This window comes from Acomys minous, assembly GCF_964271855.1.
Source record: "Acomys minous genome assembly, chromosome: 11".
In the NCBI taxonomy this organism is placed as follows: domain Eukaryota; kingdom Metazoa; phylum Chordata; class Mammalia; order Rodentia; family Muridae; genus Acomys; species Acomys minous.
In genome coordinates, this window is record NC_140492.1 from 73,905,151 (window position 1) to 73,931,775 (window position 26,625).

Here is a 26,625-nt window from a genome sequence, read left to right on the forward strand (position 1 = left end):
ACTTGGTGAGTTCAGAGTCACCATGTATGACAGGGAGGGGAGTCAGTGGTAGACTCTTACCTAGCACTCACAAGACCCTGGTTCAAGCCCTGGCAGAGTCACTTGTAACTTGTAAAGGCTTCCACCCTGGGTGGTAGTCCACAGAGTCAATTTGGGAGAGCTTGGGTTGTGTTTGAATGATACCACCTTTCAGCTCAAGCTAAAAGCAGACACTCTTGCTGTGGCTGGCTGCCTAGTGTACCACAGGCTCTCTCAAGGTAGTGCTCTCAGACAGAAATAAGCCTTCAGCTGACAACAGTAGGTGAGGTGGGCTGCAGAGCCCCATGACACACCCCACACGGTCCCTCTGCATTCTTCCCCACATCCAGCGGGCCAGAGGTCACCACCTTCCTGTCCCCTCTGCCTGGTCTTCGGGCCCAGACAACAGGCTGCTCGCCTGAGTGCTTCTGTGGAGACGCCCTGGCATTAGACTGGATCAGTAACACCTACAGGCTTACTTCTGCCCTCTCAGCACCAGGGAAGGAGCCTTGTGGACTTAGACTGAAGTAAGACGCTGAACCATAGACAGGGGGCTGCCGAGGCCAGCACAGAGCTGTGGTAGTGAGAAGCCGCGGCCAGCACAGAGCTGTGGTAGTGAGGAGCCGCGGCCAGCACAGAGCTGTGGTAGTGAGGAGCCAAGGGCCAGCACAGAGCTGTGGTAGTGAGGAGCCGAGGCCAGCACAGAGCTGTGGTAGTGAGGAGCTGAGGGCCAGCACAGAGCTGTGGTAGTGAGGAGCCGAGGCCAGCACAGAGCTGTGGTAGTGAGGAGCCGAGGCCAGCACAGAGCTGTGGTAGTGAGGAGCCGCGGCCAGCACAGAGCTGTGGTAGTGAGGAGCTGAGGGCCAGCACAGAGCTGTGGTAGTGAGGAGCCGCGGCCAGCACAGAGCTGTGGTAGTGAGGAGCTGAGGGCCAGCACAGAGCTGTGGTAGTGAGGAGCCGAGGCCAGCACAGAGCTGTGGTAGTGAGGAGCCAGGGCCAGCACAGAGCTGTGGTAATGAGGAGCCGCGGCCAGCACAGAGCTGTGGTAGTGAGGAGCTGAGGGCCAGCACAGAGCTGTGGTAGTGAGGAGCCGCGGCCAGCACAGAGCTGTGGTAGTGAGGAGCTGAGGGCCAGCACAGAGCTGTGGTAGTGAGGAGCCGAGGCCAGCACAGAGCTGTGGTAGTGAGGAGCCGAGGCCAGCACAGAGCTGTGGTAGTGAGGAGCCGCGGCCAGCACAGAGCTGTGGTAGTGAGGAGCCGCGGCCAGCACAGAGCTGTGGTAGTGAGGAGCCGAGGCCAGCACAGAGCTGTGGTAGTGAGGAGCCGCGGCCAGCACAGAGCTGTGGTAGTGAGGAGCCGCGGCCAGCACAGAGCTGTGGTAGTGAGGAGCCGAGGCCAGCACAGAGCTGTGGTAGTGAGGAGCCGCGGCCAGCACAGAGCTGTGGTAGTGAGGAGCCGAGGCCAGCACAGAGCTGTGGTAGTGAGGAGCCGCGGCCAGCACAGAGCTGTGGTAGTGAGGAGCCGCGGCCAGCACAGAGCTGTGGTAGTGAGGAGCCGAGGCCAGCACAGAGCTGTGGTAGTGAGGAGCTGAGGGCCAGCACAGAGCTGTGGTAGTGAGGAGCTGAGGGCCAGCACAGAGCTGTGGTAGTGAGGAGCTGAGGGCCAGCACAGAGCTGTGGTAGTGAGGAGCCACGGCCAGCACAGAGCTGTGGTAGTGAGGAGCCGCGGCCAGCACAGAGCTGTGGTAGTGAGGAGCTGAGGGCCAGCACAGAGCTGTGGTAGTGAGGAGCTGAGGGCCAGCACAGAGCTGTGGTAGTGAGGAGCTGAGGGCCAGCACAGAGCTGTGGTAGTGAGGAGCCACGGCCAGCACAGAGCTGTGGTAGTGAGAAGGGTGCTAGATGACTAGTTCTTTTTGAGGAAAGTTCTACCATTTCCTTGTGTGTGTGTGTGTGTGTGTGTGCGCTCCCACGGACATGCATGCACATGTGCGCAAATGTGTCAGGACTGGCAGCAAGTACCTTTGTCTACTAAGCCGTCTTGAGACAAGGTTTCTGTGTGAGCCAGGGTGACCTCATTGTCCTGTCACCTCCTGGTGAATACTGTAATGATGTCACTCGCAGATCTGTAATGTATTGCTTGCCTGCAACATGTAGGTGTCTGTCACAGTGTTGATCTAAGTCCCTCTGGCTCCTCTGTGGAAATGAGGAATGTCCTTGCTGGTACGGCTACCCCACCCAAGCCCTCTGTGCTCTGTAGGTTCAAGAATACAGAAGCCATCGGAAATGAAGTGACCCGCCTTGTTCGGTTGGACCCAGGAGCTGTTAGCGATGTCCCGGAAGCCATCAAGGTAGCACAGCCACATACACCAGCTCAAGGTCACACCAGACCTAGCCTGTCCCCCCAGAGGCTGGTTACTCTGCATTACTATGACCGAGCATCTGACAGAAACATGTGGGGGAGGTTTGTTTTGACTCCGTTTCAGAGCCTAGCCTGTCCCCCCAGAGGCTGGTTACTCTGCATTACTATGACCGAGCATCTGACAGAAACATGTGGGGGAGGTTTGTTTTGACTCCGTTTCAGAGGGCAGAGCCTCGTAGGGCTGGGCAGAGCATTGGGGGTGGCAGCACCATGTGCGGGAGGAGGCTGCACACCGGGCAGATGGACAGAAGAGCAAGGACACCCGGGCACAGGGCAGCCTCCACATACATGCCGCACTGACACCTCCCACCGTGTATGGCACATCAGAGGTCTGAGCCCTCGGGTCCAGTCCTCCTTGGACCCTCGTGGACTCACTCACGTGTGCTTTATTAATCTAGGCATTTCCCAACTGAGCTGTTGTGAGCCATCATGCTAGGCCTGGTTACCCGTACAGGCCTGTAGTCCCAGCCACTTGGGAGACTGAAGCAGGAGCATCAGAAGCTCAAGGCCTGCCTGGGACAACCTTGCCTCAGTAAAAAGAGAGCAGGGCACAGTGGTGCACACCTTTAACCCAGCATGCAGGAAGCAGAGACAGGCAAACTCAGTGAGTTCAAGGCCAGCCTGGTCGACATAGTGGGACTGTGTCAAGGAAAAGGAATAAGTGGCGCTGGCGAGAAGGTGCAGTGGCTAAGCCCTGGCTGCTCTCCTACAGGGCCCGGGTTCAGTTCCCAGCACACACAGTGGACCGCAGCTGTCTGTGACTGCAGCCCCGGGAATCCAGCGCCCTTTTCTGGTCTCTGCAGGAACTGCACGCACACGGTACAGACACACGTCAGGCAAACACACAGACGTAAAAATAGTGTTTTTTAAGTTAGAGAGGGCTGCTGATATAGCTCAGTGATAAAGCAGTGAAGCCCCTAGGGTCTTAAATTCCATCTCAGCACCATTAAATAATAGCAGTGCTTATGATTTGGGGTGTGGTGGGGCACGCCTTTGATCCCAGCAGTCATGAGGCAGGCACAGCCTGGACTACATAATGAGACCCTGTCTCTAAAACAAAATTATTATCACACCAGATAAACCAGGTAACCTCAGTGGTAGAATTTTTTTTTTAATTCCCTGCGCTTTCTACTTCTCACAGATAGTAATTATCATGTTTATGATAGGTAAGATTACAGGTGTATACAGCAACAACTGCCTTTCATGTGCTGGGGATCAGTGTGTGCGAGCCTGGAACACACTCCCAGCCTTCCACTCACATTCACTGCAATTGTGCTACTTTGCATAACATGTCAGAAGTATTTTACATTTTATCATAAATGGTTTTTTTGTTGGTTTGGTTGGTTTGGTTTTTTGGTTTTTCGAAACAGGGTTTCTCTGTGTAGTCCTGGCTGTCCTAGACTCACTTTGTAGACCAGGCTGGCCTTGAACTCACGGAGATCCCCCTCCCTCTGCCTCCCAAGTGCTGGGATTAAAGGCATGTACCACCACTGCCCGGCCATAAATGGGTTTTTTATTGTCACTTTTTCTTTTCTTTTTTTGGCCTAGATTTTGCCATGCAGACCAGGCTGGCCTCAAACTCACAAAGATCAGCCTGCCTCTGGCTCCTTCATGCTGGAACTAAAGGCGTGTACCGCCATGCCCGGCCCGTCACCCTTTGCTGTGGCGGGAAGGACTACAGCTGCCCTGTCTCCCAACTTTCTCCCTAGTTCCTGGTCACCTGGCACACCATTGATGCCGATGCTCCCGAGCTCAGCCATGTTCTGTGCTGGGCACCCACGGACCCACCCACAGGCCTCTCCTACTTCTCCAGCATGTACCCACCACACCCGCTCACCGCACAGTACGGGGTGAAAGTCCTGCGGTCCTTCCCTCCCGTGAGTCTGCAGCCCTGCTAGCCAGCCTAGGGGGAGCTGCCCCAGGGGGTTAGTGGGTGGGCGCCAGCCTAGGGGGAGCTGTCCCAGGGTGGTCAGTGGGTGGGCGCCAGCCTAGGGGGAGCTGCCCCAGGGGGTCAGTGGATGGGCGCCAGCCTAGGGGGAGCTGCCCCAGGGGGTTAGTGGGTGGGCGCCAGCCTAGGGGGAGCTGCCCCAGGGGGTTAGTGGGTGGGCGCCAGCCTAGGGGGAGCTGCCCCAGGGTGGTCTGTGGGTGGGCGGAAGATGGCTCCACCTGTGTGCATCCAGCTACTCGGGCTGGCACAGCATGGCACTGCTCCTTACTTCCAGTCATTGCAAAAGATGAATTCGAGCTTTCAACGCCAACACTAGGGAGGCAGAGGCAGGTGGATCTCTGAGTTCTGGACCACATAGGATTACAAAAAGATCCTTTTTCAAAAGAAAAAAAGATTAATTTAATTGTAATTCATATGTTTTCTAATTGTATTTTTGATTTTGTTTTGTTGGGGTTTTCCCCCCTTTAAAAAAAAAAAAGATTTATTTATTTATTATTTATACAATGTTCTGCCTGCATGTACATCCACAAGGCAGAAGAGGGCACCAGATCTCATTATAGATGGTTGTGAGCCACCATGTGGTCTATGGGAATTGAACTCAGGACCTTTGGAAGAGCAGTCGGTGCTCTTAACCTCTGAGCCATCTCTCCAGCCCATGGTTTTGGTTTTTGTTTGCTTGTTTTATTTTGTGTAAGCTTTAATTGGATTTTTTGGTTAAAGTTGAGTGTAGCCGCTGCTCTGAGAAGTGGGCAGTGTACCCATGCCTCTTACCAACAGCAAATATTGAGGGGCCCTGGGGAGTCCGTGTGGTGGCCCAGGTGGAGGGGCCGTAGCAGGGGAGTTTCTGCAGGATGTCCTAGAGCCCTGCTTGCCTTGCTGCAGTTTCAGCACCAGCAAGTTTACAGTCCCTCAGCCCTTCACCTGGGGCAGGCTCCTTTCTTTGCTTGTTTTCACCACTGTGCTGCCAGCCTTGGATCCTTTGCTATCCTGTGACCCTTCCCCGGTTCTCCAGCAGGGGGCAGCGTCCCGCGCGCAGGTGCAGGGCTCCCTGCTGTTTGAACTGTTGTGTAACCTTCCTCCTCCCACAGGACGCCATTCTGTTCTACATCCCCCAGATTGTGCAGGCCCTCAGATATGACAAGGTCAGTATGGACACAGCTTTCCACTTCCTCTGCCCAACCATGCTCTGCAGGGCGGTGGGTGCTGGCACCTTTTCTAGCTGTTTCCGTCAGGTGGGCAGCCTGTTCTGCAAGCCCCTTTGTTGGGTCACTGTGTCAACAGATTCCATGACCTCCCTGAGCCTGGCTGCTCTCCTTGGGGAGCGGTGAGGCATGGGTGAGCTGTGAGGGACCTGCTGGACTCAAGCTGTGTCAGATGTGCACCTCCTAAGGTCACAGACGGGAGCTGCTCCCCTTGTTTCAGCCCGCTGTTTTTTACACGGTTACTGTTATTATTGGTGTGTTCAGTTAGGTGTATTGTGTTCAGGTCCTTGTGAAGGTCAGAGGCCGAGGGTCCCCCTGGACCTGGAGTGCAGGCAGTGTGAGCAGCCTCCTGTGGTGCAGGGAACTGGACTGCAGTCCTCTCCCGGGGTGGACATGTTCTTACCTGACCTCACCTCAGATATGGTCATTAAAACCAGGGGTAACTGGGACTGTGAGATGGCTGAGGTGGGGAGTGACTGAGGGACACACACACACACACACACACACACACACACACACACATCCATGCACACACACACACACATCCATGCACACACACACACATCCACACACATCCCCACACATACATACACCTCCAGACATACACACACTTCCACACATACACATACATCCGCACATATCCCCCCACACACATCCACACACATCCTCACACATCCTCACACATCCACACACATCCTCACACATCCTCACACATCCACACACATCCTCACACATCCACACACGTCCTCACACATCCACACACATCCTCACACATCCTCACACATCCTCACACATCCTCACACGTCCTCACACATCCACACACGTCCTCACACATCCACACACGTCCTCACACATCCACACACATCCTCACACATCCTCACACATCCTCACACATCCTCACACGTCCTCACACATCCACACACGTCCTCACACATCCACACACATCCTCACACATCCACACACGTCCTCACACATCCACACACATCCTCACACATCCTCACACATCCTCACACATCCACACACGTCCTCACACATCCACACACGTCCTCACACATCCACACACGTCCTCACACATCCACACACGTCCTCACACATCCACACACATCCTCACACATCCTCACACATCCTCACACGTCCTCACACATCCACACACGTCCTCACACATCCACACACATCCTCACACATCCACACACATCCTCACACATCCACACACATCCTCACACATCCTCACACATCCTCACACATCCTCACACATCCACACACGTCCTCACACATCCACACACATCCTCACACATCCTCACACATCCTCACACATCCTCACACATCCACACACGTCCTCACACGTCCTCACACATCCACACACATCCTCACACGTCCTCACACATCCACACACGTCCTCACACATCCTCACACGTCCACACACGTCCACACACGTCCACACACATCCACACATGTCCTCACACATCCACACACGTCCTCACACGTCCTCACACATCCACACACGTCCTCACACATCCTCACACGTCCACACACGTCCACACACGTCCACACACGTCCTCACACATCCACACACGTCCTCACACATCCCCACACATCCTCACACATCCTCACACATCCTCACACATCCACACACGTCCTCACACATCCACACACATCCTCACACATCCTCACACATCCTCACACATCCACACACGGCCTCACACATCCACACACGTCCTCACACGTCCTCACACATCCTCACACGTCCTCACACGTCCTCACACGTCCTCACACGTCCTCACACGTCCACACACGTCCTCACACGTCCACACACGTCCTCACACGTCCACACACGTCCTCACACGTCCTCACACGTCCTCACACGTCCACACACGTCCTCACACGTCCACACACGTCCTCACACGTCCTCACACGTCCTCACACGTCCACACACGTCCTCACACGTCCACACACGTCCTCACACGTCCTCACACGTCCACACACGTCCTCACACGTCCACACACATCCTCACACATCCTCACACATCCACACACGTCCTCACACGTCCTCACACGTCCTCACACGTCCACACACGTCCTCACACGTCCACACACGTCCTCACACGTCCACACACATCCTCACACATCCACACACATCCTCACACGTCCTCACATGTCCTCACACGTCCTCACACGTCCACACACATCCACACACGTCCTCACACGTCCACACACGTCCACACACATCCTCACACGTCCACACACGTCCACACACATCCTCACACGTCCTCACACATCCACACACATCCACACACGTCCACACACATCCTCACACATCCACACACATCCTCACACGTCCACACACATCCTCACACGTCCTCACACATCCTCACACGTCCACACACATCCTCACACATCCACACACGTCCTCACACGTCCTCACACGTCCACACACATCCTCACACATCCACACACGTCCTCACACGTCCTCACATGTCCTCACACGTCCTCACACGTCCACACACATCCACACACGTCCTCACACATCCACACACATCCACACACGTCCACACACATCCACACACGTCCACACACGTCCACACACGTCCTCACACATCCACACACATCCTCACACATCCACACACGTCCCCACACGTCCACACACGTCCACACACATCCGCACACGTCCACACACGTCCTCACACGTCCACACACGTCCTCACACATCCTCACACGTCCTCACACATCCACACATGTCCTCACACATCCTCACACATCCACACACGTCCTCACACATCCACACATGTCCTCACACATCCAAATACTATGAGGGAACAAATGGAGTGGAAAAGAGAAGAGGTCTTTAAGATGGCGGCCTTCAGTGTGTGGTTCCACCCTGAACACTGTCCAACCCTAGAAGTGAGGTCTTGGTACCCAGCCTCCTTGTTCCTTGTATATGACGGCAGTAGACTTTGAGAGGCATGGTTCTTACGTACCAGGGAGCTGACACAGGAGGCGCAGGCAGCACTAGCCCCTGGCTACCCGCCTGGGCCCTGGACTAGGCTGAGCAGCCACGTGGTGGCAGTAAGGCTGCGCACTGAGTCAGGCAGAGTCTTCGAGGAGTGAAGGCTGACTATGGCCCTGGCCTCCCGCAGATGGGCTACGTGCGTGAGTACATCCTCTGGGCTGCAGCCAAATCCCAGCTCCTGGCACATCAGTTTATTTGGAACATGAAAACTAACATCTACCTCGATGAAGAAGGGCACCAGAAAGACCGTGAGTACTGTGCTCTCAAGCCTCCCCAATCACCATCTCCTCTAGCGGTCAGACTTCTTCTTCTTCTTCTGTTTTCTCAGAGGCCTCTGTGCTCTGCGCTCCCCTAACCTGGAGCATACATGGTAGAAGGAGAGAACAGAGTCCTGCAAGCTGTCTTCTGGCCTCCACATGTGTGCCATAGCGTGTGTATGCCCACACACAAAAATAAATAAAAAATTAAAGCGCGAGTATGGTGGCGCACACCTTTCATCCCAACACTCGGGAGGCAGAGGCAGGCAGATCCCAGTGAGTTCCTGGCCAGCTGTCTCAAACAGACAACAACAAAAGCCAGGTGTGGTAACATTTAGCCCAGCAGGCGGAAGGCAGAAGCAGGAGGATCAGCTATGCGAAGCCCTGTCTTTTAAAAGGGGCTGGGTAGTTGTATCTCAGCTGGCAGATGCTTGCCTGACATGCACAAAGCCTTAGGTTCAGTGCTCAACACCACTAAGCCAGATGTGATGGTACACATCTGTAATCCTGGCACTTAAGGGTAGAGACCGAAGATTCAGCACTTTAAGGTCAGATTGGGATACCTGAGACCTGTCTCCAAAAAGCCAGGTGTGGTGGCGTCTGCCTGTGGTGTAGTGTTTGGGAGCGGAAGGAGGAGTCAGGAGTTGCGGGCCAACTGCAGCCACGTAACACATGAGAGGTTGGTCTCTGTATGGGCTGCAAGAAACCACAGTTGTTGGGTTTTTTTTTAAGGCTTATTTATTTATTATATATACAGTGTTCTGCCTGCATGTACACCTGCACACCAGAAGAGGGCACCAGATCTCATTCTAGATGGTTGTGAGCCACCATGTGGTTGCTGGGAATTGAACTCAGGACCTCTGGAAGAGCAGCCAGTGCTCTTAACCTCTGAGCCATCTCTCCAGTCCCTAGTTGTTGGTATTTTGGTTTGGTTTAGTTTGGTTTTTTGGTGCTTCAAGACAGGGTTTCTCTGCGTAGCCTTGGCTGTCCTGGACTTGCTTTGTAGACCAGGCTGGCCTCAAACTCACATTGATCTGCCTCCTGAGTGCTGGGATTAAAGATGTGCGCCACCACGCCCGGCTCTAGTTGTTGGTTTTTTAATGGGAGAGAAAAAAGAAAAAAAAAATGTAAATTTAAAAAGTAAAAGCTGGGAGATGGTGGCACACACCTTTAATCCCAGCACTCAGGAGGCAGGAGGGAGGCGGATCTTTGTGAGTTCAAGCCCAGCCTGGTCTACAGAGTGAGTCCAGGACAGCCAAGGCTACACAGAGAAACCCTGTCTCGAAAAATCGAAAAACAAACAAACAAACAAAAACAAAAAACCAATACAGAGTGGCACATGCCTGTAATCCCAAGACCTGGGGAGGCAGAGGCAGGCAGGTCTCTGAGTTCAAAGCCCTCCTGGTCTACAAAACAAAAAGTCCTGGTCTACAAAAACAAACAAAACAAAAAGTAATATAGAAAGTCATGAAGACATACATGTAGTCACAGCATTGTCTCTTGGGAGGTAGAAGCAGGAAGATCAGGAGTTCAAGATCACCCTCAGCTTCAATGTAGGAGCATGAGACTCTGTCTCAAGTATGTAGTAAATACATAGTCAGCCCATCAGGATAACTCAGTGGATGAAGCCACTAGGCCTCACTTCAATTTGATTCCCATGTTCCCGCAAGGTTGAAGGAGAAAACCAGCTCCTGCAAATTGTCCCCTGACCTCACAAGTGCCCTGCCCTGTGTACACCCACATGAAACCAGCTCCAGGAGTGGCCCAAGATTTGTAATCCCTGAGCTGGGAATACTGAGACACACAGATCCCAGGGGCTGGCTAGCAGCCAACCTAGATTCACTACAAGACAGTAAGTCAGTGAGAGACTTTCTCAAAAACTAAAATGGACAGTGCCCAAAGAGCAAGACTAAGAGCCAGGCATGGTGGGGCACATCTTTAATCCCAGCAGAGGCAGACAGATCTCTGTGAGTTCAAGGCCAACCTGCTCCACAAAGCAAGTCTAGGACAGCCAGGGCTACACAGAGAAACCCTGTGCTGAAAAGGGGGAAAAAAAAAGGCTAAGGTTGACTTCTGGCCTCTGCCTCTGTGTGCACACATACACACCCCACATACAAAGGAAAGTCGCAGACAGCAGGTGCCTCTCAGAATGGAGGGTCAGCTCTGTGAGCACATTCTGTTTGGTCACACAGCAATATTGAAAATCATGTTCTCGGTCGGGCATGGTGGTGCATCCTTTAATCTCAGCACTGGGGAGGGAGAGGCAGGCCTGGGAACCAGATGTGGTGATGCCCGTAACCCCAGCACTCAGCTGCTTGGGCAGGACGAGCGCATCTTCCAGGCCAGCGTGAGCACTGTTGCTAAACCCTGTGTGGAAACAAAACAAAGCCAAGTAACTCGGGACCAGGAATGTGCCCTAGTTGCCAGGCATGCATAAAGCCCAGAGTTAAATCCCCAGCACCAAATAAAGTGGGAGTAGTGGGACATATCTGTAAACATATCACTTAGGAGGCATGGGCTGGAGAGATGGCTCAGTGGTTAAGAGCACCACCTGTTCTTCTAGAGGTCCTGAGTTCAATTCCCAGCAACCACATGGTGGCTCACAACCATTTGGAATGAGATCTGGTGTCCTCTTCTGGCCTGAAGGTGTACATGTAGATGGAGCACTGTATACATAATAATAAATAAATTTAAAAAAAAAAGAAGGTGCTGGAGAGATGGCTCAGCAGTTAAGAGCACTGTCTGCTTTTCCAGAGGTCCTAAATTCAATTCCCAGCACCACATGGCAGTTCACAACTGTCTGTAACTCCAGTTGCAGAGGATCCGACACACTCTCACAGACATACATGCAAGCAAAACACCAATGCAAATAAAATAAGTTAAAAGGAAAAAAAAGACGAAGAAGAGGAAGCATGGGAGTCAGAAGTTCAAGGCCAACCTGGGCCACTTGTGACCTTATCTCAAAACAAATCATTGATGCTGTTTCTCTTGGCCTACGCCTTTGTCAGGGGCTAGCTTTCTACCTACCAGCATGGCCAGAGTCTACAGCAAAGTGGGGAAGGAAGCCGTGGTGTGGCCTCTAGCAGGTCTACCAGTCTGTTCTACATGATAACAGGGTGCTGGGAAATCCCCCAGCCTGGGTCTAGCAAGCATCTTTAAGGGTCTCCATGGCAACTATAAAACTCATCATCTCTGTCTCCTCAGCTGACATTGGTGACCTCCTGGAGCAGTTAGTGGAAGAGATCACAGGGTCCCTGTCAGGCCCAGCCAAAGATTTCTATCAACGGGAATTTGATTTCTTTAACAAGATCACCAACGTGTCAGCCATCATCAAGTAAGTGGCTACACTGAGAAGACCGTTCTCTGACTGCTCACTGATGATGTTGGCCTGACCTCTCCACTCACGTGGCTTTTCAGAGGCATTGCTCACTTGCATGGGGAAGGCAGAGCATCATTGACATTTGGCCAGGGTGACCTAGAAAGAAGAGCCTTGGGCACAGCCCTTCCACTCCCTCCCCTGCCCTCAGTGTGTGTGCAGGCTGCGAGTCCTCACTGATCTCAGACATAGGAGGGCAGGGAAATATGTCACAACACCACCTGAGATAGTCAGCTTAAGGGAACACTGTAGCTGGGCAAAGAGGCATACGCACACCTTCAATCCCAGCACTTGGGAGGCAGAGGCATGTGGGTCTCTGTAAGCTTGGAGCCAGCCTGATCTACATGGTGATTTCCCAGACAGCCAGAGCAATATAGACCATGTCTCAAAAACCAGAACACACACATGCACGCACGCGCACATACACACACACACACACATGCATGCACGCACACACACTGCCATTTCAGGTTTGCTTCTGGCTGGGGTGTCCAGACGTAAAGTTTAATCTGGAGGGCAGGTTTTCTTTTATTTGGGGAAGTGAAGGATATAAAACCTTGGGGAAGTGGGTAGGATTTTTCGGGGTGACTGTTAATCATTGGCTGTTGCTGAGGTGCTAGGAGAGGAATTCCAGGCGCTAGCTGGACATGTCCTTATAAGGAAACAGGAAGTTTAACCTGAAACCTGGCCACCAGGCCACATGACTGCCTCAACAGTAGCAGAGGTGGGGTCGCCAGGTTCCGTGCACCATGCCATGCATGCCCAGGACAGGGAGGGACTGGTCCTCACTCCTGCTGATCTCAAGATGAGAGTTTTGTGGGCTGGACATGTTTGGGCCTTATTCTCCCTCCAGGCCGCATCCCTGGTCCCATGGCTTACTTGTGCCACAAAACACGGGGGAGGAGACAATATGGACTCCTTCCTAGTGATAAAGTGCATGCTCAGCATATGTAAAGACTGGACCAGAAAAGGAGAGTGGCAACCCATAACCCCTGCAAGGCTCCAGTCCACCGACCTAAAACTCCTCACTGGCAGTGGGGGGAGGGTCTTTCTGTCTAGTCCTGGCTGTCTGAGAACTTACCATGTAGACCAGGCTGTCTCAAACTCACAGAGCTCTGCCTGTCCCTGCCTCCTGGACTCTGGACTACAGGCTTACGCCACCACACCCGGCCTCTCTAGAAAACTAAAGGTGAGGACCTATCTTTAAGCATACTGGTTCAACTCATGGCAGGTGGGTAGAGTTTCAGGGCGTCATGACACAAGAACCACAGAGCTCTCTACCCTCGCCCAGCCTCACCCTCAGCTCAGCCGGGTCTCCGGCTAGTGCTTATGGCAGTAAGTTATAGAAACAGCATTTCAGTCCAAAACTGTGCGTGCCCATTGCCACCTGTTCTCTCAGTACCTGAACAGCAGCACACACAGCATGTGAGGCCAGCCATGTCGGGAAGCAGCTGTACTCCAGCCCCTCCCACAGCATCCGGCCTGTCTGGGGAGCGGAAGGTTTCCTGACACCGTGGCCTGGTGTGGTTGAGTGTCAGTGAAGAAGACAATGTCCAGAGCTGTCTGTCCTTGGAAACTAGTTTCTGCAGGGGACAGAGCAGAGCCTTTGGCTTAGACAGTTTGATGTAACCCAAACTAGCCTCACCCTCACTGTAGACAGAGGATGCCCTTAAACTCCTGGTGCTCTGGCCTCCAGGTCTGAGTGTGGGGGTTCCAGTCACCATGCCCAGAGTTTTTCTGTCTTGTTCCTCAGGCCCTACCCTAAAGGCGAGGAAAGGAAGAAGGCTTGTCTGTCAGCTCTGTCCGAAGTGCAGGTGCAGCCTGGTAAGTGGCAGCCTCAGGGCCAGTGAGGCACGGGGGCTGCTGTCTCCCATGGGGTGGGGCCAATGTGGAAGCAGGGCTAGGCCAACCACGCCACACACTTAGGCCCTCCAGCGTCCAACATCCAGCGCCTGCTTATTGGACTTACTTACCTGACTGTGCACAGAACACAAAGATGGAGGAGTGTGTGGACAGCATGCCGCCAGGGGAACTGGCCCAGGAAGCTAAGGTCCAGAGCGTTCTGGAGAAGTATCTCCTAGGAGCCTGGGGTGCTTTTGTCAGCTATCTGGAGAGATTGTGAAGGTCAGGAGGGACAGACCCACAGTGATCACTGAACAAATCAGGGGTGCCGCAGGCAAGCCAGGGCTCCTCACATGGCGGCTCTACCTATGGAGCCTATGCTGGAAGTGTGGTGGCTCCTTTGGTCACATGTGCTCCCTGTGCCTCTCTTCTGCGTCTGCCCAGGCTGCTACCTGCCCAGCAACCCGGAAGCAATTGTACTAGACATTGACTACAAGTCAGGGACGCCGATGCAGAGGTGAGTGCCTGCCCCCACGCTTGGGCCGCACTGGGGTCTGCGCTTGCCCTCTCATGGACTGCGTTCTTCTTTCAGTGCTGCGAAAGCGCCTTACCTGGCCAAGTTTAAGGTGAAGCGGTGTGGAGTGAGCGAACTTGAAAAAGAAGGTCAGTAAGGGGCGCGCTGCAGTGAGGGGTGTCTCTCCTCTCTAGCGCTGCTTTGTTACGAGCACCCAGAAAGATGTCTGCCATCCTCTGCCTGCGGGCTCACCCTCCCTCTGAACGTGGCAGCTGCTAATGCAGTATCACTGCTTACCCTGGAAGCTGTCCCCCGAGTCTCAGGAACCCCATCTTGAGCCCCAGCTGCTGAGCCCCAGCTGTGTGGCACACAAGCTGCTTCAGGCTCTGCACAGAGCCTGGCTGTGCCTGCATGACAGACACGTGGACAGCGTGCAGGCCATACATCTGGAGCTCTGGGCTGGCTGCCCTCTGGCTCTGCACTCCTGGGTTGCGGGTGATGCTGCTTAGCCTCGCTCGTCTCTCCCTGTCTCCGTGTGGCCGTACACATCTCTCTTAAAAAGATACTCTTTGGACTCTTGTCATCTAGTGTGGCTCTTTGGTTTTTTAAACTTTGCTTTTTGTTTTGGTGGTGGTGGTGGTGGTGGTTGGACAGGGTTTCTCTGCACAGCCCTAACTGGCCTTGAACTCAGAGCCCCCCTGCGGCTGCCTCCCTAGAGCTGGGATTGAAGCCGGCAACACCCAGCGCAGTGTGGCCCTGTAGCCTACATTATTACTACTTTGTGGTTCCTTTCTCTTCCCCACCCTTCTCCACTCTTAACCATAGCACTAGACAGGAGAGAAAAAAGGGTAGAGGGAAGGGGCGGGGTTATCCTTTGACTGCTTCCTGCTGAGCAGCTTCCTAGGGGCCAGTTTGGCCTTCTCCATCAGGTTATCTAATTGCTTCTCGGTTTCTTTGCACTTGACAAACAGCATCCAACCACCAACCAGCCAACAGCAGCCCTGCCTCTTGAGTCCTCTGAAAAGGACCACGCCCCCTGCTAAAGCATGAGGCAAAGCATAGTCACCTGCTGTGCAGCAGGCTGTCACCCCACACCTGGGATTAAAACAAAAACATATTCCCATATTTCTGTGGGGTTTTTTAAAGATTTATTTATTATGTATACAGTACTCTGCCTGCATGTATACCTGCAGGCCAGAAGAGGGCATCAGATCTCATTATAGATGGTTGTGAGCCACCATGTGGTTGCTGGGAATTGAACTCAGGACCTCTGGAAGGGCAGACAGTGCTCTTAATTGCTGAGCCATCTCTCCAGCCCATTTCTGTGTGTGGTTTTTGTTTTTTGTTTTTGAGACAGTTTCCCTGTGTAGCCTTGGCTGTCTTGGACTCGCTTTGTAGACCAGGTTGGCCTTGAACTCACAGCGATCCACTTGCCTCTGCCTCCTGAGTACTGGGATTAAAGGCGTGCGCCACCGCCACCACCACCGCCTGGCTCATTTCTGTGGTTTGTGTGGTGTGTGTGTGTGTGGTGTGTGTGTGTGTCTTTTTTTTGGTTTGGTTTGGTTTTGGAGACAGGTTCTCTGTGTAGCCTTGGCTGTCCTGGACTCACTTTGTAGACCAGGCTGGCCTTGAACTCACAGCAGTCCACCTGCCTCTGCCTCCCAAGTGCTGGAATTAAAAGTGTGCACCACCACACCCAGCATTTCTATGTTTTTTAAAGAAACCAAAATTATAAAATTCTCACTACAGAGAATTCCAAATAAGATCACATTTGTGGTTTGGAGTGTGAACTCTGTGGGGACACAGGCCAGAGTGGAGAGATGTCTTGAATGCCTGGCTGTGTTTGGCCCTCGGTCCTCAGCTTGGACCCAGGGGCTCCTTTCCAGTTCCTTGTAGACTTGTATGTTCTTAGGGAAACTCGGGCCTGTGATTCTCTGTGGCCCCTGAGTGCTGTGCCTCCTCGCAGCCTGTCGCTCCCCCCCACAGGTCTGCAGTGCCGGTCAGACGCTGAAGATGAGTGCCGCAGGCAGGAGGCCGACGGCAAGAAGATCTGCTGGCAAGCCGCCATCTTCAAAGTGGGGGATGACTGCCGACAGGTGACAGAGCAAGACAGCATCCCCTAGGGACACCAAGGACAAGCCCTTCATGTTGTGAGCCGTGAGAGGCACTAGTCCAGCCCCACCCCATGAAGGCTGGCCTCACTCACACATCCTCTGAGCAACCTCATGACAGCCCAGCCTGGGGGGCAGTGAGGCCAGACTTCAAGACTCTCATTTGGCCACAGCCTGTGCCTTTCCCTTACTGGCAGCCTGTGCGAGCCTCCAGGGCTCACACCCTGACTGCACCCTTGTGCCTTCTCCGTCCCAGGACATGCTGGCCCTGCAGATCATTGACCTCTTCAAGAACATCTTCCAGCTGGTTGGCCTGGACCTCTTTGTGTTTCCCTACCGCGTGGTAGCTACTGCCCCTGGGGTGAGTTCCTGGAGCATGGTAGGCAGAGGGGACCATCACATCACCGCGCCTACCTAGCCGTCCTTCCTCCTTCCCTTCCTAGTGCGGCGTGATTGAGTGCATACCAGACTGCACTTCCCGAGATCAGCTGGGCCGCCAAACTGACTTTGGCATGTATGACTATTTCACGCGCCAGTATGGGGATGAGTCCACCCTGGCTTTCCAGCAGGTAGCTAGCCCCAGGCCTCCGCCCACCCGTGCTCTACTGTCTGCCTTCCTCTCTTAGGAGCTAAGTCAGTCTGTCGAAGCTTTCAGTGTCACAGACGCCTAGAACCCCAGGGTGCAGGACGTGCTGCTGGCTCTGCATGGCACACAGCTGCCCTCACTCTGCATTCCCGAGCCAGCTCTGCCTCTGATGTGAGACCACGGCCCTCTCCTCACAGGCACGCTACAACTTCATACGAAGCATGGCCGCCTACAGCCTGCTGCTCTTCCTGCTGCAGATCAAGGACAGGCACAACGGCAACATCATGCTGGACAAGAAGGGCCACATCATCCACATCGGTCAGCCTCCCCGTGCCCACTGTAGAGGGCAGCTTAGTTACGATAATGTACAGGGGCCCCACCCGCCCGCCAGGCCTGCTTCCTCCCCGCCTGCCCCCCTGCTTCTGTCGCTAGAATGTGGCCTATGGTGGCCTAGTCCTTTTCCTCCGGATATAAACTACCTGGCCTGACAGCTTTTGGGGATTTTGCAGACTTCGGCTTCATGTTTGAAAGCTCACCGGGTGGCAACCTTGGCTGGGAACCAGACATCAAGCTGACAGACGAGATGGTGATGATTATGGGGGGCAAGATGGAAGCCACACCCTTCAAGTGGTTCATGGAGATGTGTGTCCGAGGGTACCTGGCTGTGCGGTGAGCCCATGCCCCTGGAGGAGGGCAGCTCAGTGGGAAAGAGAGCCCACGCCCCTGGAGGAGGGCAGCTCAGTGGGAAAGAGAGCCCACACCCCTGGAGGAGGGCAGCTCAGTGGGAAAGAGAGCCCACGCCCCTGGAGGAGGGCAGCTCAGTGGGAAAGAGAGCCCACGCCCCTGGAGGAGGGCAGCTCAGTGGGAAAGAGAGCCCACGCCCCTGGAGGAGGGCAGCTCAGTGGGAAAGAGAGCCCATGCCCCTGGAGGAGGGCAGCTCAGTGGCACTGAAAGGTCAGCGCTCAAACGAGGTGCTGACAGACACCTGCAACTCCAGCTCCAAGATATCTGCTGCCCACTATGGCCTCCTGAGGAACCTGCACATATATATGCATACACTCACACATGCATACAGGGAGCTGGAGAGATAGCTCAGTGGTTAAGAGCACTGACTGTTCTTCCAGGAGACCAGGGTTCAAATCCTAGCAACCACATGGCAGCTAACACCTGTCTGTAACTCCAAGATCTGACGCCCTCACATAGACATAATGCATGCAGACAAAACAGCAGTGCACATTTAAAACAAACAAATATACACAAAGATAATTGTGTTTTGAGACAAAGACAAGGTCTCGGTCACAGTACAGCTCCAGCTGCCCTGGACTTCACTATGTGCACCTGGATATAGAGATGGCTTGGCCGCTAAAGGCTCGCAACCAGACTAGGTCATTTTTTAAGTGAAGAGCCTTGCCTGTGTGAGTAATTCCCACTCAGCCTCCAGCCACATCGTGTAGTTTCCCCTGGCACCCTTCAGCCTTGGACTCCACCTCTGGGCCTCCTGGCCACCCTTTCACCATAGCCCTGCACCAACATAATGGAGACTGGCATCAGGCAAATGCCACACAGTGTCCCTCTGGCACAGCCACATGCTACTGTGGCTAACACCAAGCACAGCATCTTGGAGCCACCACTGGAAGTCTGGCGTGGTGGGGACAGGGCAGGGCCACTCAGCCACGCAGAGCTGCATGAGCCTGGCAGAGGCAGGCGAGCAGAGCGTTTTAAGAGTGGCAGCTGCACTGTAGGCAGGGTCCCTGCTCAAGCCGGCTTTGTCCCCACAGGCCCTATATGGATGCAGTCGTCTCCTTGGTTACACTCATGTTGGACACAGGCTTGCCATGTTTCCGGGGCCAGACAATCAAGCTTTTGAAGTAGGTGCCATTTGGGGAAGAGCTGGGGCGCTACCCAGAAACCTTTTATGTGTGGTTAGTCCCCAGAAACAGGGTTCCTGGAATAGCGAGGTGGCCCTAGCGCAAGTGGCCTAGTAGTTGCTGGAAAGGGCCAGAGACCACACTAGGCCACCCAGGAGATCCCTCAAGTGGACTGATTGACACAAACCAGGCCTCCTTTCATCTCTCTGCAGACACAGGTTCAGCCCTAACATGACAGAAAGAGAGGCTGCCAATTTTATCATGAAGGTCATCCAGAGCTGTTTCCTCAGCAACAGGCGAGTCACCCTCTGTCCCTGAGCATCCCGGGGGCGAACAGGGCAGGAGGGGAGGGCTCCGTCCTGGGGGTGGAGGTAGCAGGGCGGGAGGGCTCCCCCACACGGGCTTGCTTCACTTTCCTTGCTTGGCCTTTCAGGAGCCGGACCTACGACATGATCCAGTACTACCAAAACGACATCCCTTACTAAGGGTGGTGACGGGCACGCAGGGCTTCGATGCACACTGGACACATTCCCTACTTGTCTTACTACATTGGTACATAGAGTATTTTCTTGTGTAAACATGAAAAGTTGACATGGAAAAAATAAAAATCCCAAAATGTGCTGCTTTTGTTTTGTTAGCTAACCAGACACTTTGCCCTGTAGTTAAAGCTCCCCTTGAATTCCTAGTCCTCCTGAGTCAGGCCTAACATAAGTAGTCTTGTTTTTAGTTTGGGTACTAGGGGTCAGACCCAGGCCTATGCATGCCGGGCAAGCATTGCTCCCCAGCTATGACCCCATCCTAGGACTGACATGGTTAAAGCCCTTCCCAAATGGCTTGGAAGCCTCCCCGCATGGATGTGGTTATGTGGCAGGCAAGCTCCAAATAGGTACCAATGTGCTCTCAAAAAGTAGCTCAGTGGTTAAAGCACTTGGCTGGCATGCACAGGGCCCATCCCCAATAGCCCTCAAATAAAAATGCCAGTAGACAGGAGTGGAAGCAAGGTAAAGGTGGGATGAATCTGAGACAGCAAACAAAAGTGACACCCAAGAGCAGCCCACACCTATAACCCTGGCACCACTCAGCCTCGCTCTTCTGTTTGCTTTGTTTTTCGAGACAGGGTTTCTATGTGTTAGATGTGGCTGTCCTAGACTGGCCTTGTCTTGTCCAGGCTGGCCTGGAACTCATAGCGATCCACCTGCCTCCACCTCCTGGGATTAAAGGTGTGTGCACCACCACCCAGCTGGTTTTGTTTTTCTGTTAAGATTCTTTCTGTGTATGTGCGGGTGTCTGCATGTAGTTTGTGCTCCACGGCGGTTGGAATAGGTGTGGCCCCATAGACTCGTGTCTGAATGCTTGGCCATAGGGAGTGGCACCGTGAGAAGGTGTGGCACAGTGGGAACAGGCGTTATGGTCTCCTCTGCACCAGCTGTGCCCAGGGTGGCACACAGCCCCCTGCTGCTGCGGATCAAGATGCACAACTCCTCCTTCACCGTGTCTGCCTGCACGCTGCCATGCTTTCAACTATGGTGATAACAGAGTAAACCTCTGCAACTGTAAGCCAGCCCCAAATAAATGTTTGCCTTTACAAAAGCTGCTCTGTCATCATGTCTCTTCCATACCTAGGGGCCAGAAGAGAACATAGACACACACACACACACACACACACACGAACAAAAATTACAGGATGTCCCAAACATAGCGTCCTGTAATCCCAGCAGTCGGGGAAGCAGAGGCATGCAGATCTCTGAGTTTGAGGCCAGCCAGGACAGCTAGAACTACACAGAGAAACCCTGTCTCAAAAACGAAATAAAAGTTACAGGATGTTGTGGAACACCTTGTGTGAGTACTGGAAAATGAACCCAGGCCCTCTTTGAAAGCACCAGACGCCCTTAACCATGTCTCCAGCCTACCCCTGCTTTCCTGAGACAGTCTCCTGGCGGCTGGGGCTCACAGACTCACACCTGTCGCTAGCTCCCCACTGGGGTTGCTGGTAGCAGGAGAGGCCAGTGCATAGGCCGCTGCATGCTACAAGACCTTAACCATGGCAGGTGGTTTTCTCCACATTCATCTTTTCAGACCACCTTGTCAGGCCATTAAGGGAGTTGCCAATGAACTTAACAGAAAAGCTGTTACTTGTTTAAATGCCGTGGTTATGGCTCAGCCTTCACAAGCACTGAGCTGAGTTCAATCCCCAGAACAGAATAAACCACACCTGGCGGCTCATGCTGGTAGTCTACTCAGAGGTCGGAAGATCAGTAGTTCAAGTTCACTCATCTACATTATGAGTTCAAAGCTGGCACGAGACTAAATAAATAGAACTTACGTGTGTCAGATCAAAATTCAACCCAGATTCATTTCCACTCAGCAGGGTATTCCTCATATACAAGCACATTCCCCTCGAAGTCCACGGTACCGAGTGTGCTCAGGAGCTTTGAGGGAGTTTGGGTATGGGGAACTCAAACCAGCTCAGGGGGAACCCCAACGTTGAGGGGGATCTGGAGTAACTGAACATCTGGGGGGAAAGAATCCACAAGCCACGGAGGGAACCTGAGGGGCCCAAAGCTCAGGCTCACAATAGCAGACAACCCTCCTAGGGGGCCGGGCTGGCTCTCAGCGGCGAGAGCTGTGAGAAAGGGCAGCCTGGGTGACAAAAAACGGTCGCTGGGCCCTTAGGAACACACGAACTCCATCCCACCCCCCGCCCTTTTCACACAGGCAGGCACCCCAGAAACCACAAAGGAGACAGAGGTGAAGGCGGCCGAAGCCGGCATGATGCGCTCTAGGCAGGCAGCAGTCCGCGGGCGCGCAGCTCAAGCAAAGGCGACAGCGTGTAGCGCAGCCGGCGGAAGACCGCATCCGAGCCGAGACTCGGGAGCCCCCGACCGATGGCTTCCGGCCTCGCCAGCGCCAAGTCGAGTAGCGGTAGCGCCAGGAAACCCAGCGGGAGCAGCAGCAGCGTCTGCAGCGCGCTCAGCGCCCACAGCCTGCAGAACCACCAAGGGACTCGTTAAGTGGTGGCTCCGAGAACCCGAATCCGGACCGCCAGGCCCCGCCCCCACCAGCCACTCACCTGAGGCTCCCCGCGCCCGCACCGCCAAACAACCGCTTTTCCTGCAAAGAAAGAGCCACAATCCAGCTCTGCGCCAGGGCAGCGCTCAGGCTCGGGCCGAGTCTCTCCCAGAGAGCGCGGGTCACTCGCAGCGGGCAGGTCCCAGCTCCAGCCCGCGCGCCCCAGCCGTGCTCACGCAGTCAGCCTTGGCCACCTCCTCCATGAGTGAGCCCGCGCAGTCCTGCACCCGTCGAGGCTGCGAGTCCCACCTGCAGGACAGGCGGGGCGGAGATGGGCCATGTGGCCCCGGCCTAGCGCCTTCTTGCCGCCCTTCCAAAGCCCCAGCCCTTACGGTTGCGAGCCACCGCGCGTAGCCTCCAGCGCAGCCGCTACCTCCATCACCTTCCCCTGCAGCTCCTGAAGGATGGCAACAGGGGCTCAGGGCAGAGGATGCGGTACCCGCGAGCCAGCGGGCGGCGGGGGAGGGGAGGAGGGTAAGGAAAAAAGGGTCGAGGCCGCGCGGGCCAATCCAAGAGACCGGCTTTCAGAAGCGAGGGGCCGCACCTGCAGGACTCCACTCTGCTCCTGGAAGCTCGCCCAGGCCTCTTCCGTCCGCTGAGCGCCCTAAGAAGCCAGGGATTTTGGATGAGCACCTGGAGGACAGGCCCTCCCCACGCGCCCTCCCCGGAGGAGAGTCCAGCGCCGTTCGCACCTGTCGCAGCTCCTCGGCCTGCATGGTGAATTTGGCCTCCGCCAGCTCCAGATGTTTCTTCGGGAGGATCAGGTGGCGTCAAGAACCAGCAGGCGTGGCACACCGCTGTGCCTCCAGGCGTGGTCCCCCCTGCTTTCGGCCTCCACGCTCCGCCCACATGCGCCCGCGGCCCTGCCCACAGCCCCACCCAAGTACCTGCAGCGTCACGAGTTGAGTCCCGAGCTGCTGCTCCGTTCGCTGTTGACTCCGCTGTTCCCCTCCGTAGTAGAAAAGCTGGAGACGGGGCCCGTGAGTGCCCAGCTTACGGGACTTGGGGGGCTTAGGGCGAGGGCGTGACCCGGGACACTGCGCGTACCTGGCTGGACAGCTCCTCCCACTCTTCCTGCAACTTCCGATTGTGTTGCTCCTGCGGACAGGGTCCCCGCTGTCTAGGCCTCTCCGCAAGCCTCGCCACCCCGGACCCCGCCTCTCGCTCTTGCTCCCACCAGTTCCAGCCGGTGCTGCTCCGCGGCCTCCAGCAGCCCCCGAACCCGCTCCGCACGCTCCCGCGCCGCCTCGCGCGCCTCCCCTCGTATCGCCCGCGACGCTTTAATTCGTCTCCGCTGTAGGCTACGCGGCAGGGGGGACCGGGGGGGGGGGGAAGGAGCGGGAGAAATGGCGAGGGATGAAAGTGGGGCGCAGAATCCTCCGGGGAGGCCCAGCCGCCAGCCTGAGAGCCCCGGGCTGATGTCCCACTGCCCAGCAAGCCTGCCCTGGGGGCCTCGGTGGCCCGCACCTGCGCTCGCGCTCCCGCAGCTCGTCCAGGCGCGCGGTGAGGCACTCGCTCTCGGCTTCCAGCCCACGCACCAGCTCCTCCAGCTCCTGCTTCCGCAGGCGGCCATCGCGGTTGTCCTTCTGCAGCTGCAGCAGCTGCTCCTGCGGCTCAGCCATGGCTCCGACGCCCCACACGGTCCCCCCGCCGGCGCGACCCGGGGACCCGCGTCATAATGGACAGCAGGGGGCGCGGGAGCACGGCCCGAGACGGGTCACGCCCCACCAAGTCAGGTACACAAATTTTTATGAAAGCCCGGCTTGGTGGCCCACGTCTGTAATCCTATCTTTTGGGGTGTGGGGGACACGAAGGTTAGGAGTTGCTACATATCAAGTTTGAAGCTAGCCAAAGCTACATGCGGACCTGTCTAAAACACACACACACAACACACACACACAATAAAAATATCAGTTACTATAGGGTCCATAAAAAGTTACTAAAGTTCTAAGGAAAGACGGACTTGACGGTTCATGTTTGCAATCCCAAAACACCACAGACTAAGCCAAGAGGATCACCTAGAGTTCAAGATTATCCTAGCTATATACCAAGAAGACCCTGGTTCAAAAGAGAAAACAGGAAACGCTGAACTACCACAGTAACTGCCATTACCAGCTAAGTCAGGTGCAGCTCCCTTTAGATTCTGAGTGAGCAAGCAGGGGATAGTAAAATTTTGAGAAAATAGCTGGGTGCAGTGGCAAACACCTGTATTCCCAGCACAGGAGGCAGAGGCAGGTGGATCTCTGTGAGTTCGAGGCCAGCCTGGTCTACAAAGAGAGTCCAGGACAGCCAAGGCTACACAGAGAGACCCTGTCTCAAAAAAGAAAAAAAATTTTAAGAAAAGTGTTTCTTTTTCTTCCCCATGTGTTGGAAAAATGACGACTTTGGTGTGATCACAGTGGCTGGACTTTCGCTAGCACAGCGCCTGAGTAGGGGTGACAAAGCAGTGAAGAGTCCTGGAGGATCTGGTGCTAGAATGCCATGCCATCCCCTTCTCCCCGTGTTTTTAGCTTCTTTCTTTAAAAAAAGATTTATTTACTATTTATACAGGTTCTTGTCTGTATGTACACCTGCACACCAGAAGAGGACACCAGATCTCATTATAGATGGTTGTGAGCCACCATGTGGTTGCTGGGAATTGAACTCTGGACCTTTGGAAGAGCAGCCAGTGCTCTTAACCTCTGAGCCATCTCTCCAGCCCCTGTTTTTAGCTTCTTAAAATCTTTACTGAGTGTAATGGTGCTCGGCTTAATAATTTTTCTACAATTTGCTTTTATTTATGTGTATGTTTGTGTATGTGCATGCCACATGTGTGTGGTATCTCATGAGGACATCAGTTTCCTTGAAGGTCACATTCCAGGCAGTTATAAGCCACCTATGTGGGTGCCTGGAACTAAATTCAGGGCCTCTGGAAGAGGTCATGACTGCACCCTGTCATTTTCACACTCTGTTGATATAATTACTTCTCTGTAAAGATGTTAAGGTTCTGGTATTGTGCCACCTTGTGTACAGAGTTCATGTGTGCTGTCTTGTGGGTGGAGCCTCCTCGCCTCGCACACAAGTCCCCACTTGGAGAACTTCCCTCCGCAGTTTTCCCTTCACGGGCCCTTCCTGGGAGACGCCCCCCTCAGCTCCCACCTGCTCGGCAAGGCCTCTGAGCAGCTTCTTCCTCACTTACTCAGGACACCTGGGCTTCTGTAGTTACTCAGTTTTCCCAATCCAGGGCTCTTTTTTTCTTTTGTTTGGTTTTATTGTATTACCTTTGAGTCAGAGTCTCCTGTAGTTCGTACTGGCCTGAACCTCAGCTGTGTAGCCAAGGATGGGCTCGGGGCTCCTTGCCCTCCCACCTCCACTGCCCAAAGTGCTGAGGTCATAGGCCGCATCTCTGCCGAGGACCTTTTTCTTTCTTTCTTTCTTTCTTTTTTTTTTTTTTTTTGGTTTTTCGAGACAGGGTTTCTCTATGTATCCTAGGCCGTCCTGGACTCACTTTTGTAGACCAGGCTGGCCTCGAACTCACAGCGATCCGCCTGCCTCTGCCTCCCTAGTGCTGGGATTAAAGGCATGCGCCACCATGCCCGGCTTATGTGTTGTTTTTATAATAAGAAAAATAAGGTTCTTGCTAAGTAGCCTTGGCTGGCCTGGGGCCCAGGTTGGCCTCCAATTTGTGGCAATCTTGCCACTGTGTCCAAAGGCTAAAAACTGGCAGAAGAAAAGCACTGTAGTATAAGAGAGGTGAAGGCTGAGGCAAGCCAGAGACAAAATGAGGGCATGGGAAAGGAAAGGACCTTCCCCTGACCAGCAGTCAACATGTGCTGTGGGTGCTGTGGACACAAACAAATAAAAAGCCCTTTATTTATAGATACTGAATGTTAACATGGCAATAAACTAGGCTTAAGGCCTGAATGTATAAGACTTTGGGTGGGCACCAACACACACACACACAGGACTTAAGCATCACTATTAACTTTGCATTCCTGCAGGGCATTGGTGGCACATGTCTTTTTTTTTTTTTTTTTTTTTTTCTCCCCCGAGACAAGGTCTCTCTGTGTTTGCCTTGGCTGTCCTGGACTCACTTTGTAGCTTTGTAGACCAGGCTGGCCTTGAACTCACAGCGATCCACCGGCCTCTGCCTCCCGAGTGCTGGGATTACAGGTATGCGCCACCACGCCCGGCTCAGTGGCACATGTCTTTAATCCCAGCAGAGGCAGGTGAGTTCAAGGCCAGCCTGGTCTACAAAGTGAGTCCAGGATAGCCAGGGCTATTACACAGAGAAACTCTTGTCTCAAAACTCCAAAGCCAAGTTGGGTGGTGGTGGCGCACACCTTTATTCCCAGCACTCGGGAGACAGAGGCAGGTGGATCTCTCTGAGTTCGAGGCCAGCCTGGTCTACAAAGTGAGTTCAGGACAACCA

At 54.2% G+C, this 26,625-nt stretch overlaps 2 protein-coding genes across 3 annotated transcripts in view; one reads left to right on the plus strand and one right to left on the minus strand.

Annotated features, from left to right (window-relative positions):
• Positions 1 to 19,765, plus strand: part of PI4KA (phosphatidylinositol 4-kinase alpha) — a 128,328-nt gene extending 108,563 nt beyond the window's left edge. The window contains exons 41-56 of the mRNA XM_084800346.1: positions 2,274 to 2,364; positions 4,145 to 4,312; positions 5,472 to 5,525; positions 8,719 to 8,839; positions 12,053 to 12,182; positions 13,978 to 14,048; positions 14,511 to 14,583; positions 14,659 to 14,729; positions 16,567 to 16,676; positions 16,948 to 17,052; positions 17,135 to 17,260; positions 17,475 to 17,595; positions 17,787 to 17,946; positions 19,056 to 19,145; positions 19,358 to 19,441; positions 19,579 to 19,765. Of these exons, the coding sequence (XP_084656472.1) occupies positions 2,274 to 2,364; positions 4,145 to 4,312; positions 5,472 to 5,525; positions 8,719 to 8,839; positions 12,053 to 12,182; positions 13,978 to 14,048; positions 14,511 to 14,583; positions 14,659 to 14,729; positions 16,567 to 16,676; positions 16,948 to 17,052; positions 17,135 to 17,260; positions 17,475 to 17,595; positions 17,787 to 17,946; positions 19,056 to 19,145; positions 19,358 to 19,441; positions 19,579 to 19,630 (1,627 nt within the window). The 3' untranslated portion in view covers positions 19,631 to 19,765. The remainder of the gene's footprint in view (positions 1 to 2,273; positions 2,365 to 4,144; positions 4,313 to 5,471; positions 5,526 to 8,718; positions 8,840 to 12,052; positions 12,183 to 13,977; positions 14,049 to 14,510; positions 14,584 to 14,658; positions 14,730 to 16,566; positions 16,677 to 16,947; positions 17,053 to 17,134; positions 17,261 to 17,474; positions 17,596 to 17,786; positions 17,947 to 19,055; positions 19,146 to 19,357; positions 19,442 to 19,578) is intronic.
• Positions 19,766 to 21,473: 1,708 nt separating this feature from the next.
• On the minus strand, positions 21,474 to 25,648 carry TMEM191C (transmembrane protein 191C). Of its 2 annotated transcripts, none has more exons than XM_084800961.1 (10): positions 23,753 to 25,648; positions 23,392 to 23,515; positions 23,262 to 23,312; positions 23,102 to 23,179; positions 22,907 to 22,963; positions 22,759 to 22,818; positions 22,547 to 22,611; positions 22,391 to 22,463; positions 22,216 to 22,256; positions 21,474 to 22,129 (listed from the first exon to the last, which is right to left on the minus strand). In XM_084800961.1, exons 1-10 carry the CDS (start codon positions 23,785 to 23,787, stop codon positions 21,925 to 21,927), a joined length of 789 nt encoding a protein of 262 aa, XP_084657087.1. In that variant the 5' UTR covers positions 23,788 to 25,648; the 3' UTR covers positions 21,474 to 21,924. The 2 variants fall into 2 exon arrangements, with proteins under 2 accessions (XP_084657087.1, XP_084657086.1); XM_084800960.1 differs by having other exon boundaries at positions 23,682 to 25,646.
• Positions 25,649 to 26,625: the final 977 nt, after the last annotated feature.

What these genes read in the sequence shown, in the direction of transcription:
- TMEM191C (XM_084800960.1), bottom strand. Translation starts at nt 23,836, where the DNA reads ATGGCTGAGCCGCAGGAGCAGCTGCTGCAGCTGCAGAAGGACAACCGC. An exon ending in CTGCGGGAGCGCGAGCGCAG is followed by an intron (nt 23,516 to 23,681) that starts GTGCGGGCCACC and finishes CCTGCCGCGTAG; the next exon opens with CCTACAGCGGAGACGAATTA. An exon ending in GCGGGCGCGGGGAGCCTCAG is followed by an intron (nt 22,130 to 22,215) that starts GTGAGTGGCTGG and finishes GTGGTTCTGCAG; the next exon opens with GCTGTGGGCGCTGAGCGCGC.